General features: G+C 53.8%; 1 protein-coding gene across 1 annotated transcript in view; it reads right to left on the reverse strand.

Moving 5' to 3' along the window:
- The window catches only part of Prex1 (phosphatidylinositol-3,4,5-trisphosphate dependent Rac exchange factor 1), a 57,597-nt gene that overhangs the window by 35,385 nt on the left and 8,389 nt on the right, over positions 1-13,823 (reverse strand). The window contains exons 3-8 of the mRNA XM_029536294.1: positions 13,131-13,249; positions 11,597-11,746; positions 9,708-9,855; positions 2,588-2,688; positions 1,571-1,674; positions 1,370-1,419 (exon numbers count right to left, since the gene is read on the reverse strand). Of these exons, the coding sequence (XP_029392154.1) occupies positions 1,370-1,419; positions 1,571-1,674; positions 2,588-2,688; positions 9,708-9,855; positions 11,597-11,746; positions 13,131-13,249 (672 nt within the window). The remainder of the gene's footprint in view (positions 1-1,369; positions 1,420-1,570; positions 1,675-2,587; positions 2,689-9,707; positions 9,856-11,596; positions 11,747-13,130; positions 13,250-13,823) is intronic.

A 13,823-nucleotide genomic window follows, 5' to 3' on the forward strand; every position in this document is an offset into this window, starting at 1 on the left:
GCCCAGGAGGAGGCTGGGCACAGACAGAGGCCATAGGAGCCCAGGAGGAGGCTGGGCACAGGCAGAGGCCATAGGGGCCCAGGAGGAGGCTGGGCACAGGCAGAGGCCATAGGAGCCCAGGAGGAGGCTGGGCGCAGGCAGAGGCCATAGGGGCCCAGGAGGAGGCTGGGCGCAGGCAGAGGCCAGAAGGGCCCAGGAGGAGGCTGGGCGCAGACAGAGGCCATAGGAGCCCAGGAGGAGGCTGGGCACAGGCAGAGGCCATAGGAGCCCAGGAAGAGGCTGGGCGCAGGCAGAGGACATAGGGGCCCAGGAGGAGGCTGGGCACAGGCAGAGGACATAGGGGCCCAGGAGGAGGCTGGGCGCAGGCAGAGGCCATAGGGGCCCAGGAGGAGGCTGGGCCCTTTGTCACTATCTCCTAGAACTGGCACAGAGCAGCAAATGAGGGCGACTGAGGAGGCAGGGCTCTGGGTGAAGGGTTCCCAGGGCCTGACTTCACAGACCACAAACGGACTGGATGAAGTCCCCAGAACAAGTCACATTACCCTGTCCCTGTCCCTCCACCCACAACCACACGGTTCCTAACAGACACTGAGCCACTCGTTTTTTGCCTCCAGAAGCCTGTGAGCATACTTTCCGTGACTTTAACCCTCAGCGCACCAGGAGGTACAAGCTGCTGCTCGGCCCATTTGGCTGGACGAGAACCATTCACTCAACAAACACTGGTTCAGTGTGGCTCTGCTCAAGGACAAGGTCCTGCGTTAAAGCCATTTGAATTCAGATTCAAACAGCCAATGAAATCAAAATAAAAAGATTTGTTAAAAGCAGACTCTGTAACTTGGAGCATCTGAAAACCTTAGGTCAGGCGGTTTCTGCGTGGGGACAATACAGACACAGGGCACAAGAAAACACAGCCCTGACAGGAAGCACGGGTGTTAGGAAGGTGTCAGGGCAAGATGGAACTCGGTGGTAGAACGCTTGTCCCATCCCAGGAAAAATAAGAAGGAAGTGGGAGCTGGTGTGTAGGAGAGAACATTCCAGAGCAGCAGCAGGCGCAAAGGTCCTGTGGTGCATCCTACTTTATAACCTGCTTCAGAAAGAACTGGTGAGGAACAGAAAGGCTGAGTGACTGAGCAAGGTCACACAGCTGGACACCAGCAGGCAGATCCACGCCTCAGCCTGGCTCTCCTGTCCCTTCATATGCTTCAGGACTTCCCACAGATCCACTCACTTCCTCCTGACAGTCTGATGGAAGAGGTCAGTTATTAACCATATCTGATGGAAAAGGGGACGGAGGCTCAGAGAGGTCAGGATATGGGGGGGGGGGGGAGGCGGTCTGCTACTGTCAGGTGGGGAGGCCATGGGGACTTACTTGATCACGGGGGCGTACAGGCTGTGCAGCCGGCAGTAGAGTCTCACGCCCTACAAGCAAGAGCAGGGTCTGAATGAGCCACGCCCTCTGGACTTCGGGGAAGAGGAGGGTGGGCGGGGCAGGCTGGGGGGGGGGCATAGGCCTGTTCTGCAGGGACCTCCAGCTGGATCGGGGGCCACAGGCTGAAAGAAGACGTCCTACCTTGGACATGATATCCTCCAGCTCGCTGCGTGCTTTGTAGGTGCCGTCGTCGTAGCGGAAGCGATACATCACCTGCTCGTTCTTGAACTGGTGCTTGTCAGAAACTGGAAGGACCCGGGGACTGGTAAGGCTGGAGAAACCCACCCTCCGTCTCTACCCTTTGGTCCCCCAGAACAGCAAGGGATGTGAGGCCCCCGGCTTGTGCAGGCCTGGCGGAGACTGCCGACCTAGCTAGACATCTGTGGGCACCTCTGATTCGGCCTGTCCTTGGAAAGAAGGGGAAGCAAGCACTCCGGGGTAAGGACCGCACTGCTGGCATTTGACAGCTACCTCTCAATGCTGCTGGAGACACTCTAAAACCAAGGACCCTTCCCTGGCCCCTGGCTGGCTCAGTGGGCCTACAGACTCCACAGCTAAGTCCCTTCCCCAGTTCCAAGACTTCTGACCTCACTTCCTGGCAAGCCCCAGTCCACTCAGGAGGCAGCCTCCCCTGGTGCTCCCTGGAGAGCACTCAGCATCCCCCTGGACACTGGGCCTTGGTTGTCCCTGCCCAGAGCCATAGCACCTACCTGCTATGCTGTCCTTCACTTCCAGGGGAGACCTCCCAAACCTCTGTTCAGGCCTGACCCGCACCCTTCCTCTCGCCAGCACTGAGCCTGCTGTACCGGCACGCCCTACCACCTTCATCTCCCCTCCAAGCTCAGTCAGCCCTGTGAGGACAGGACTCCTCACCTATCCCACTCACGACTGTGCAAGCAGTGCCCTACTGCAAGAAATATCTGATAAACATCCTCAAATTGGCTCTTCCTAAAGGGGAAAATGGAAAATTCCACTCCCTGACCACCTGCTTTCCTGAGGAGTCTTCACTTGCTGGTACCCAAGAGAAGTGTCATGAGGCAGCCACGGTCCCAAGTCTGTGAGAGAGGGACCAGGCCAGCAGCTTGGAAGCGCAGGAGATTTCTGGGGGAAGGGCTTCCCTGACACCCAGCCTACCTCACCATACCCACTGCCACTCACCATGGTGGATGATACCGTTTTCCAGCAGGGCTTGGCCCAAGTTGACCCCTTCTTCTGTCTTGCTGATCTCACCAATTTCCAGGAGCCAGGCAACAAACTCGCTGCCAAAAACAGAAGATGCAGGGAGATGGTCCCCAACCCCAGAACCAAAACCCAGCTGGCCTGGTCCCACCCACCCCAGGAGTAGCAGGCAGATCTTCCCTCAGCACATAAAGCCAGCAGCCGTAGCCCAAGAAACCATGATAAGGCTTGTCTCTTTTTCAGGTGGCTAGAACAATTCCGGGCCAGCCTCATCCACCCAGGGAAGGGTGGGTAGATGGATGAACAGACGGTAGGTAGATGAATACATGGATGGATGAATGGATAAATGGATGGATGGATGGATTATGGATGGGGCAGATGGGTGCATGATTAGATAGATGGTGGATGTTTGGTAGGTAGAGGAATAGGTGTGTAGATGAATGATTGGCAGATACACAGACAGGTGGGTGGGTGGCTAGATATGGGTTGGCGGGTATGTAGGTAGATGTATAGATAGAAGAGTGAAAAAATGGTTGATGGTTGGTAGATGAATGAATGGTGGATAATGGGTGGGTAGAAGGATGAATGGTATAGCTTATGAGTCAGTGCATGGATAGATGGATGGATGAATGGCTGATGGATGGACAAATGGATAGATGGATGGACAGATGGATGATGGATGGATGGATGGATAGATGGATGGATGGTGGATGGACAGATGGATGGATGAACAGCTGATGGATGGATGGATGCACGGATGGATAGACGGATGGATGACGAGTAGGTAGATGGATGAGTAGGTGGGAGATGAATGATGGATAGACAGAGAAAAGATGGTAGATGGGTGTGGGAAATAACTGAGTGGGGAGTTGAGTCCATGTGGGACCTATGGACAGAGAGAGAAGCCAATGGATACACACTAGGCCACGTGGTACATAGGTAAATAAGAATAGACAGATGTATAAACCATCAGAGAGATCAACGCTGGATAGATGGACAGATGTGGAGGTTGAGGAGGGATGTTGGGTAGATGGTGGATGGTGGAGGAACACCATGGATAGCTGGAGTTGGGTGGCTAGATGGTATGGATACTAAATGTGCATATCTGTTTGTATGCATGTATGTATGTATATACGCAGTATAAATGAAATTCACAAAATAAGGAGGAGGCCATACCAGGCCCAGAAAGCTGACTGGAAAGTCAGGCCCAGGTGTCTCAAATCACATCCTGTCAATTCTCAGACTGGTCCATCACACCATGTCTGTCCATCCTCACAGAGCTCCAATCACACCCTCTCTGTCTTCACAGTGCTCCCATCACACCCTCTCCATCCTCACAGTGCTCCCATCACACCCTCTCCGTCCTCACAGTGCTCCCATCACATCCTCTCCATCCTCACAGTGCTCCCATCACACCCTCTCCGTCCTCACAGTGCTCCCATCACACCCTCTTCGTCCTCACAGTGCTCCCATCACACCCTCTCTGTCCTCACAGTGCTCCCATCACAACCTCTCCTCTCTGTCCTCCAATAGGCTTTGCCTTACTCAGAAAGGAGTTCATTTCTGCCTCAACTGTCTCACACATCTGCCCAGAAATATGTGCATCAGCATCAGCATCAGCATCAGCATCGGCACCAACGCCACGCTAGAGCATCGTTCCTAGATCAGTCTTCTCTCCTGTATCACCCACCCCCATCCTCTGGGCTTTGGCTCACTTACCTTTGTTCCCTTCTTTAAAAAACAAAAAACCAACCCTGGGCCCCATCATGCCTCTGGGCCTTGAAGCTGCTGCTCCATCCACCTAGAAATGCCCTTTCCAGGCTCCCTCCATGACACGACAACCCACACCACCACCAGGCAGGACTCCACCTGACTATGCACTCTGCAGCAATGGGGTTACAGACGTATGTGTGATTACAGACGTACGTGTGATTACAGACGTACGTGTGATTACAGACGTATGTGTGATTACAGACGTATGTGTGATTACAGACGTGTGATTATCAGGCCCCTCCCTGAGCACACAGACACCCGGCGTGTGAGCCCTCGCTGATAGCTGCTGACCTTGTTCATTGACCTTTCCCTGGCATGCTTTGAGACTCAAGTGTCCTCCACACGACAAATGAGGAACGAGCAAGGAGGAACATTCTGGTGTCGGCAGGAAGGTTGGGGGCACAGGTGAGACAGGTTCTGGCTCGAGGTCTCTGAGGTCCCAGCCCCTGTGGCCTCTTGGGCTCAGCACAGACTTTAGCCCACTGGAGCCAACGCAAGAGGGTGATCCCAGAGCAAGCAGCACCCACAAGCGTGGGCGGCAGTGCCCGGCCCCCTTTATGGAAACCAGCTGTCCCACCTCCGGTTACAACAGGGGACATTATTTTTAGCTTTTCGTGCTGGCAGAGGAAGGACCTGGCCTTATGTAGGTAGTGGCATTGTGAGGCGTTCAGAAAGCCCAGCAGACGCCCAGAGATGTGGGAGAGAAACAGGTATATTTCTGGTACCCTGGGTGGGAACTTTCCAAGTTCTGTGTCCCTCTAACCACCCCCTACTCCATTGTTCTCCAAGTCCCAACTCTTGGGACAAGGCACAGACTGCCAGCAACCCCAGAAGGCAAACAGATGTTGGTGTGACCACTCGCAGAGGCTGGAGGCCAGAAAGCCAGAGCAAGGCTGCTCACCAGCTGTCCCATCCAGGGCCACCTCTGGTAGGGATCAACGACCCTGTGGCCACAGTGGGGAACAGGACGTATCCCAAAGTGACTGCGGGGGGGTGGGGGGTGGGGCAGAAAACAGACTCAGGAGAGCAGCTGAGTGACGACTGTGACCACATTGAGTGTCGCTACCCTTTGGGAAACCAAGTTGGTTCTACAGTGTGTTGGGCCATCTAATGCAAAGCTGTCCCTATCTAGGAACCAAGACGTGGCTGGACACTGCAGTTGGCAAACGGTTTCCTTGGGGACATCTGGAATTAGTGGGTGGACTTTTTAATCCTGTGAAACTTTAAGCTGGAACCCAGGAGGGAAATCAGATAAAGTTAATCTCTTCTTACACAGGAACCTCAAACTCTGAACGGGGGCTGCTGGCCAGGTGGAGTCTGTGCCAAGCCAGTCAAAGCTGGAGCCACTGCTCAAAGAGCCCACCACAACCCTGTGGGTCCAGCTCTTCAAGAGAGAGAGAAGGAAACCTGATATTTCCTATGAAGCTCCCAGTTGTTCAATGCTGTCCCCAGGCTTCCACGTGTACTGGGCCAGCAGGGAGTGTCCCCAGCTGGACATCAGAGTGCACAGAAGCTCTGAGTGACAGGTGGGGGTAGGGAGCTGGGATCTGACAGTAGCTCTGGGTGGGGTTATAAACAACAAGGCCCAGGCTTCCAGATAGATGTAGCCACCGCAGTGGGAGGCACTGAGACGGGTTGGGAGGCCAAGGTGGGGTGGGATCAAATGGCAGAGTCCACTGATAGCTAGGCTGTGCCAACTTCCCTTCTCCCTCAGCCCTGCCCAATGGACACCGTTCAGCCTGTTTCAGGTCAAGGTTGAGGCTGAGCACAGAGGACATGTGGGCACATTCTTTCATGAGTGCCACCTGATCAGAGGCTCCATGTACCACTCCCCAAAGGAACATCTTTCCACTTGCTTCCTGCCTGGAGCCTGGGGTTGATGCCACCTGGAGTCCCATACACAAAGTCCCTGCCAATGTCCCTGGAGATGTCTGTCAGGCCGTGTGTGTGTGTGTGTGTGTGTGTGTGTGTGTGTGTGTGTGTGTGTGTGTAGGCCAAAGGTGAATGTTGGGGTGTCTTCCTCTATCGCTCCCAATTGCCAGTGCTGCTACACTGGCTGGTGAGCAAGCCCCAGCTGTCTCCACCCCCATCCCAGCACAGGGATTACAGATTTTCACATGAGTGCTGGGATCTGAGCTCAGTCCTTCCTCCTTGCATAGCAGGCATTGACCCACCGAGCTATCATCTCCCGGTCCCTGACAAGTCTTTGAGGGATCATCTGTGGTTGATTGGTCAGTTTTTGAGACAGGATCTTGGCTATGATGCTCAGGCCTACCTTGAACACTTACTGCTCATATTTTAGCTTCCTGAGTGCCAACAGTGCGGGTGTGTGCTGCTACACCCAGTTTGGTCTCTGTTGCATGCAGCTATGCACACTGCCTTCTACCTCAGCGTCCCCAGTGTGTGGATGTTAACAGCAAGACATGTCATCACTATCACGGGAGGTAACAAATGCTTCGGCCTCAAGAAACCGTCCCGAATGGTCCTGGATTCTCGCAATTCATCTCTTGTCCCCTACTGAGCCTCCCTGAACACCTGGACTAAAGCCTGACCCCTGACCCAGTGCTACCAGATGCAGCCCTGCTGACTCCTGAGCCTCATGCCAACAGTCGCCAACTCAGCTCCTGCCACTCCAGTGCCACGGCTCACGAAAGCCACCAGACTCTACCATGCCTAGGTGGCTGTTCCTTTGGTCTTCTTGTGGCTGACACTTGCTTGTCACTCAGATCTTAATTGAAATGTAATCTCCAATAGGAGGCCCACCTTTCCCACCCTGGCTGAGTCAGCTCTGCAGCTCTCCCTTTTACATCACTGCACAACTACCGTGTGGGGTTCCCTGGCCCAGTGGGTTCCTTTATTAGCCTGTGCACTTGTCCACAGCTATCTCCCTGTGGGCAGAAAGTTTGTCTGTTCAGTTCCCTGCTGCTGGCTGGCAATGGGAGGGAAGGAGGGAGGAAGGAAGGAATTAATTTTTGTCTCTCTAGCTAACCCGAGGCTGCTGGAAGGCAGGTACACAGACACAGACACACACACACACACACACACACACACACACATACAAACAGTATGTTATCCCATAGTACACAGATTTTACCACTGAAATGTGAAGTCTATTCGTTTCTGAATGGGACACAAACTGGTCACTTCTTCACACCTGTCCATGTAACATGATGACGTGCATGGAGGCCCCAGCCCGTGTTCTCAGTGCTCTGGCCAGCATGGTACTATTGCCACTGCATCCCTACTGCATCTCCACTGCATCCCCACTGCATCCCCACTACATCCCTACTGCATCCCCACTGCATCTCCACTGCGTCCCCACTGTGTTCCCACTGCATCTCCACTGTGCTCCCACTGCATCACCTCTGTATCACCACCGCATCACCACTGTGTTCCCACTGCATCACCTCTGTATCACCACCGCATCACCACTGTGTTCCCACTGCATCCTCCAGTCTTTCTCCTTCCTTAATTATCATTCATTGAGACTCATAGACATTAAATCAGTGCCCAAAGTCATCCAACAAGAAGGTATGGGGAGTAAGACGCAGTCCCAGTCTGACTGAAAGCCCGGCCTTAAAAGGCTATGAAGATAAGCCAGAGAGTCCACAGCCAGGGAGTCACCATCCAGGAGCTTACAAAGGAGGAGAAAGCAATGACTGAGGAAAACCGAAGATGCTGAAGAGAGATTAAAATGAATCAAGACTGAGGTGGTGAGAGAGAACGGCAGCTCCAGAGTCACCCGTCCGGAGTTCGAATCCCACCTCGCTGCAGCAGTGTGACTCTGATTCCTCTCTGTGCCACTGCCTTCACCCTTAAAATGGGGACAACAGCAGTGACCTGCTTCATGGTGCTGTGTGAGATTAATAGCCACGGCCAAATGTGAATGCCATAGATCGGATTAAGGGCTAGAGGCTAGGTATTGCAGCCACCTATTTATTCTCCTTACAGGGGCCAGGGACTCCCGGAGCTGCACACTGGCTGGGAAGGGGTGTTGGTTGGAAGTCCAGGCAGATGCAGAAGAAAGCCAAGCCTGAAGGAGCTTCCTCTTAATGGGAAGTCAGTTCCTCTGGGCCCTGGGTTTACATGAGCCGTGCTTCTGGCTGAGGTTCAAATGGGCAGCAAGAGAAATCTCCTCTAATCCTTCCTGAGGAGTCAGGCCTCAGAAGCCTTAATCACAGACAGGTTATCCCATCCGGCCTGGCCCGCCTGGCAGGAAGGCTCTCCGATATCCCCCTGGGCAGAAGCAGGGCGGGGCTGCTGGTAGAGAAATGGCTCCTTCGAAGTGGAATCAGGGATTAGCAGTGGCAACATCCAGGGCCCTTCCCAACCTCTCCAGCTCCCACAAGCCTCCTGGGCCCAGCTCTCTCCTTTCCTCAGAGACTCAGAGAGGCAGAGCCAGGACTGTCGGGCCCCAAAGACAATGAACGAAAGAGTCTAAAAATGCTGGTCCCCCCAACAGCCAGCCCTGGCTGTTTTAATGCCAGGCCTCAAGGTCTACCCTGGGCTATCTCCTCATTCCAAAGGCTCCAATGGGTGGCATGGACACCCAGCAGGGCTTTCTGTTTTCACACATCTATATCCGAGTCCCCAACATTCCAGCTTCCGTCCTCCACTGGCTCCACTGGCTCTATCATGTCATCTGGCTTCTGGGAACTGTGCCCTAACCAGGGACACCCACCTCTCTGGCCACTGGCCACTGGCCACAGAGGCCTCGGCTTGTTCCTTCCCCAACACTACTGGCCCAGACTCTTCTGTGTACACAGTGCCCCGCAAGGCAGTCTCCTGACCTACACACACACACACACACACACACACACACACACACACACACGAAGAGAGGGAGATACACAGGCACACACAGGTCTCCAATCTTGCCTTTTCCTCCCAGAACAATGGACATTATTCCCAGCTTCCTACTTAGTGCCCTGGCCACCAAGCTCCAGTCTGCCTCAGACCTGCCCTACCTCGTCTCCCTCATCTTCTAAACATAGCCCCAGCAACCTCTGTCTTGGCCATGGCAGAAGAGAACAGAGATGGGCAGAGTGTGACCGGCCCACTGAGTCGGGACGATCTCAGCTTCTACCGTGTACTTTGCTACAGGAATTGGATCACACAGTGGGTCACGAGCAAATGCAGTGGACAGACCTACAGCAGAACCCTGCAGCCTCGGCCCTCATCCAAGCCTGCTCCACAGGCCTGAGGGGCATTAGGTGACTGTATAAGGAGGTCCCAGGCGAGGGGGTGTAGGGCAGGGCAGGGCAAAGCAGATGCAGGGCAGGAAGGGAAGGTGGCCAGCTGGGATCAGGGCACAGAAGCCACTCACTTGCCAAGGAAGCACTTGGGGACGGTGCTCAGCTTCCGCCGGCGGTCCTTGATCAAGTTCACCTTCTTGCTCATCATCATGTGATACAGCTTCTCCCCTTTTTCCGCAATCATGACATATGCGTCACGCTCCATGCCCAGCTTCAGGCCTGTGTGGGGACATGATTGCCATGGGAGACACAGGAGGCAGTTGGGGGCTTAGGGCATTCACACCTCCCGCCTTCATCCTTGCATAGCCACGGAGTACTTCCTGACCCCCGCTCAACGCCACACACACCTGTCAGGGACTGCTCAGAAAGACTGCGTGGGGACCTACGGAGGTTAAGTCCCAGGTAACTGGTGGTACCCTAATTCAGAGCTAAGCTCCGAAGCCTCACCCTATCCACACACAGCTCTGCCCCCCCCATGCCATATGCACTGATCCCCACCCCATCTAGACAACAACAGCAACAGCAAATAAGTGCTTCCCAGCTCCAGACACACGTCCCATGCTCCTGAGAAAAGAGACACAATTACTACCATTTTACAAACAAGAAGCTGGGGCCCAGGGAATGCATGCTGTCTGCATAGAAGACGTGGTACCAAAATTTTGCCCCAAGATGTTTTGCTCCGGACTCCAACCCGAAACTCCGACCAGACCACAGCGTGAGCCCAGCCCTGGGTGCCCTGCCCTGGTTGAACTTTAGACAGCACTCACTTCTAAGGACACCGCCTCCTTGGACCACACACACACCTCTTAATGACATAGACCCTGTGCTAACCACAGCTCCAGATTCTAACCACAAAAGTACAGCTCAGCCCCACCCAGTCAGGCCAACTCCCTGCCCCTACCCCAGGACCAACCCACCCCAGGCCTGAGCAGTTTCAGAGGTTCAGCCCTTGCCCAGCCAAAGGCCAAAGTCAGGAGCCTATCTGGCCTTCTGGCATTTTAATACATTCTGGTTTATATTTAAGTGCTACTACATAAAGGCCCCACTTTCTCTAGAAAACAGGCTGAGGCACTATGTTGGGGACAGTGACTTGGGAAGTATGGGGCAGGGAGAGAGGCGGTTGTCCTGGACCATGTTAAAGGGCAGGCCTGTGGGACCATGATGACCCCCTGAACAGAGAGCAACAAAGAGGGAGGGGGTTCAGGGGTGGAACCAAGGGTGTGCTTCAGCACGGGCTGGTGGAGAGCCTGTGACACAGGCTCAGACGGTGATGGAACCACGGCAAATATGAGGTGTCTGTGATGCACAGACCAGCTGGGATTTTAGGTCAGCAGGATGTACTAGAGGGAGACTGAGGCCCAGTTTGTTCTGTGTCAAACCAGGAGGGACTGTGGAATAGAAACACGGCCTTGGGGGTGAGAGTCACACTATCTGCAGCAAGAGAGTGAGTCCACCTTGGCTCAGGTCACTTAAGTAACTTGTCCCAAGCACACCCAGGCCCTCAAGTTCCCAGCTTGGGGGCGGGGGAAAGGAGGCTCTGTACAGTAGCTCAGGGCACACACACAGCTCATAGCCCATCCAACCCTGCACTGTCTTTCCATGAACCACCGTGGTGTGGTAACTGTGTCCTAAGGGGCTCTTCACCATGCCCAATGGGCACCTCAAGGACTATCCCCCAGACTCCCATTCAGGGACAGCAAACAAAAGCTCGGGCAAGCACCTGAGCAGCAGGGGGAAAGAACAAGCTGTTTCCTCATGCTCAGTGTGAGTGACCAGGAAGTCACCTGGGGACTGTGGTACAGCAGACCTCTAACACCAGGTCCCAGCATAGTCACAGAGGTCCCCACCCAACAAAACACTCTTCTGCAAGGGACCTCGATCCCTACACACATCCTCTTCCCTCTGGAAGAGGAGCTCCCCACCACCTTCCCCAGCAGCCCAGGCCGGTCTAGGCACCCACTCTCTCGCTGCTCCCGCTCTCGGATCAGGGCGTCCAGCCACTTCTGTTTCTCCTCCGCCGTCTTAGCCATACACACGAACCACTTGTTTTTGGCGGTGTTGTGGATCTTCCAGCCATTGGTGACAGTGTAGCCATTGCTGTGATAATCAGCTATAGGGGCAGGAGGCAAGCACAGATCAGTACACAGACAGGTATGCGACGCTCAGTAACCCACGGAATGATGGCCACCACCAGGGCCAGGCTTGGGGAGCTAGACAAGAGCTCCCTCCTGCCTTTCCTTCAACAAGTGCTCCCCCCTGGCTTCTTTCTCATGGGCAAAGAAGACCTGCACAGACCCCTCCCGACAGCACAGTGACACAGGTGTCCCTTCCCGACAGCACAGTGACACAGGCACAAGCAGAGAGGTAGAGGAGATTCATGCCCAGAGCTCAGGAAAGGAGCCCTCACTGAAAGTATGATGTCAAACGGCACCTAGGAATATGGGATCCTGCCACACCCTGAGCCTAAGGAGGGGCCTACAGGTGTATCATGGCTCAAAACCACATGAGAACCTTCCCCAAACAGGCACACAGAACAACTGCTGAGATGTCGTTTCTCTGGTCCCAGTAGTGAATGGTGGAAACTACCCTACGCTTGGTGCTTGCCTGTGGATTGTTCATGCCCTGCATGTGATCCAGTCACAGGAAACAGGACCTACCCACGACTACATGAGACATGGATGCATCCCAGAGCCAGTACCCTGAACATGAGAGCCAAGTATAACACGTAAGACCATATAACTGTATGTATACAAAAGCATGTACATACAGACACATGCATCTAAAGCCACTTTAATACACATAAGTTTGAAAACCAAGACATTTAAAGAAAAATATCTGGTAAGGGAAGCTAAGGAGGTAATGGCTTATTTTTAGTCAGTGTCTCACTATATATGGCCCTCGCTGGCCTGGAATTCACTATGTAAACCAGGCTGGTCTCAAACTCACAGACACCAACCTGCCTCTGCCTCAAGTGGTGGGGATTAAAGGTGGGCACCACCATACCAAACATGGTAAAAATATTTTTAAGCAGGAAAAAAAGGGGACCGAATTACAAAATGCAGACAGTATAGGACTGGAGAGGTGGCTCAGCAGTTAAGAGCACTGGCTACCCTTCCAAAGGACTGGGGTTCAATTCCCAGAACCCACATGGCAGCTCACAACCATCTGTAACTTCAGTTCCAGGGGATCCAAAACCCTCCTCTGGCCTCCATGGGCACTGCACGCATGGTGCACATAGATATAAAGGCAGGCAAAGCATCCATCCACGTTAAAGAAGAATAAAATGGGGGAAAAAAAAATCAATGTAGACAGTTGTCACTTGTCACTTGGGGCGGTAGGGCCGGAATGCACCGTGCTGAGTTCTCAGCCCCAGGACTGTACTTTGCTAAGTTCCAATGCTTTTCTTCACTTTAGTTACATTCGACAATACACGAGACACACATGACAGAGAGCGCCAGGGCGGGCAGGGAGAGGTTTAGTGGAGTAGGGCCCACCTGTCCCATCCTCCACATTCTCCACTTCCATGACCTCAGTGTTGATCCGACCCCTGAAGATGTACAGGGAGCCATTGATGGACTTGGTCCTTTTGGTAGATTTCTTGCTCCCAGTGACCCTGAAAGACAATGGAAGTCAATATACCGTACAATGGACAGCGCCACAGTGGGGAAGTGCCCGGGCAGCGGGCAGCTCTGGGTTAGGGTGAAGCACATGGGGTGTCTGTTGGTGGGCAGGCGACTTGGGTTGAGTCTCTTCTCTGCTGGTCATCGTTTCTCATCTGGAAATGGGTTAATAGCTCTGTTGACCTTACAGATCAATTCTTCAGTTAATGGGGACCTTGTGGAAGACCAACAGGAAGAACGGAAACCCAGTTTGTTAGGCTGACAAGCAGGCAAGAGGGGGGCGGGGCACTGATTTCTAACAGACGGTACCTCACAAATTGAAACCAGAATAGGAGAAGGCAATCGTCCATCCACTCACTCATCCATCCATCTACCCATCTACCTACACCCATTAATCCACTTACCATCCATCCACATACCATCTACCCACCATCCATATATCCACCATCCATATACCTATCACACGTGTGCGTACATACACACACACGCTCACACACACACGCTCACACACACGCTCACACACACACGCTCACACACACACGCTCACACACACACGCTCACACACAC

The sequence above is a fragment of the Mus pahari genome, chromosome 3 (assembly GCF_900095145.1).
Source record: "Mus pahari chromosome 3, PAHARI_EIJ_v1.1, whole genome shotgun sequence".
In the NCBI taxonomy this organism is placed as follows: Eukaryota; Metazoa; Chordata; class Mammalia; order Rodentia; family Muridae; genus Mus; species Mus pahari.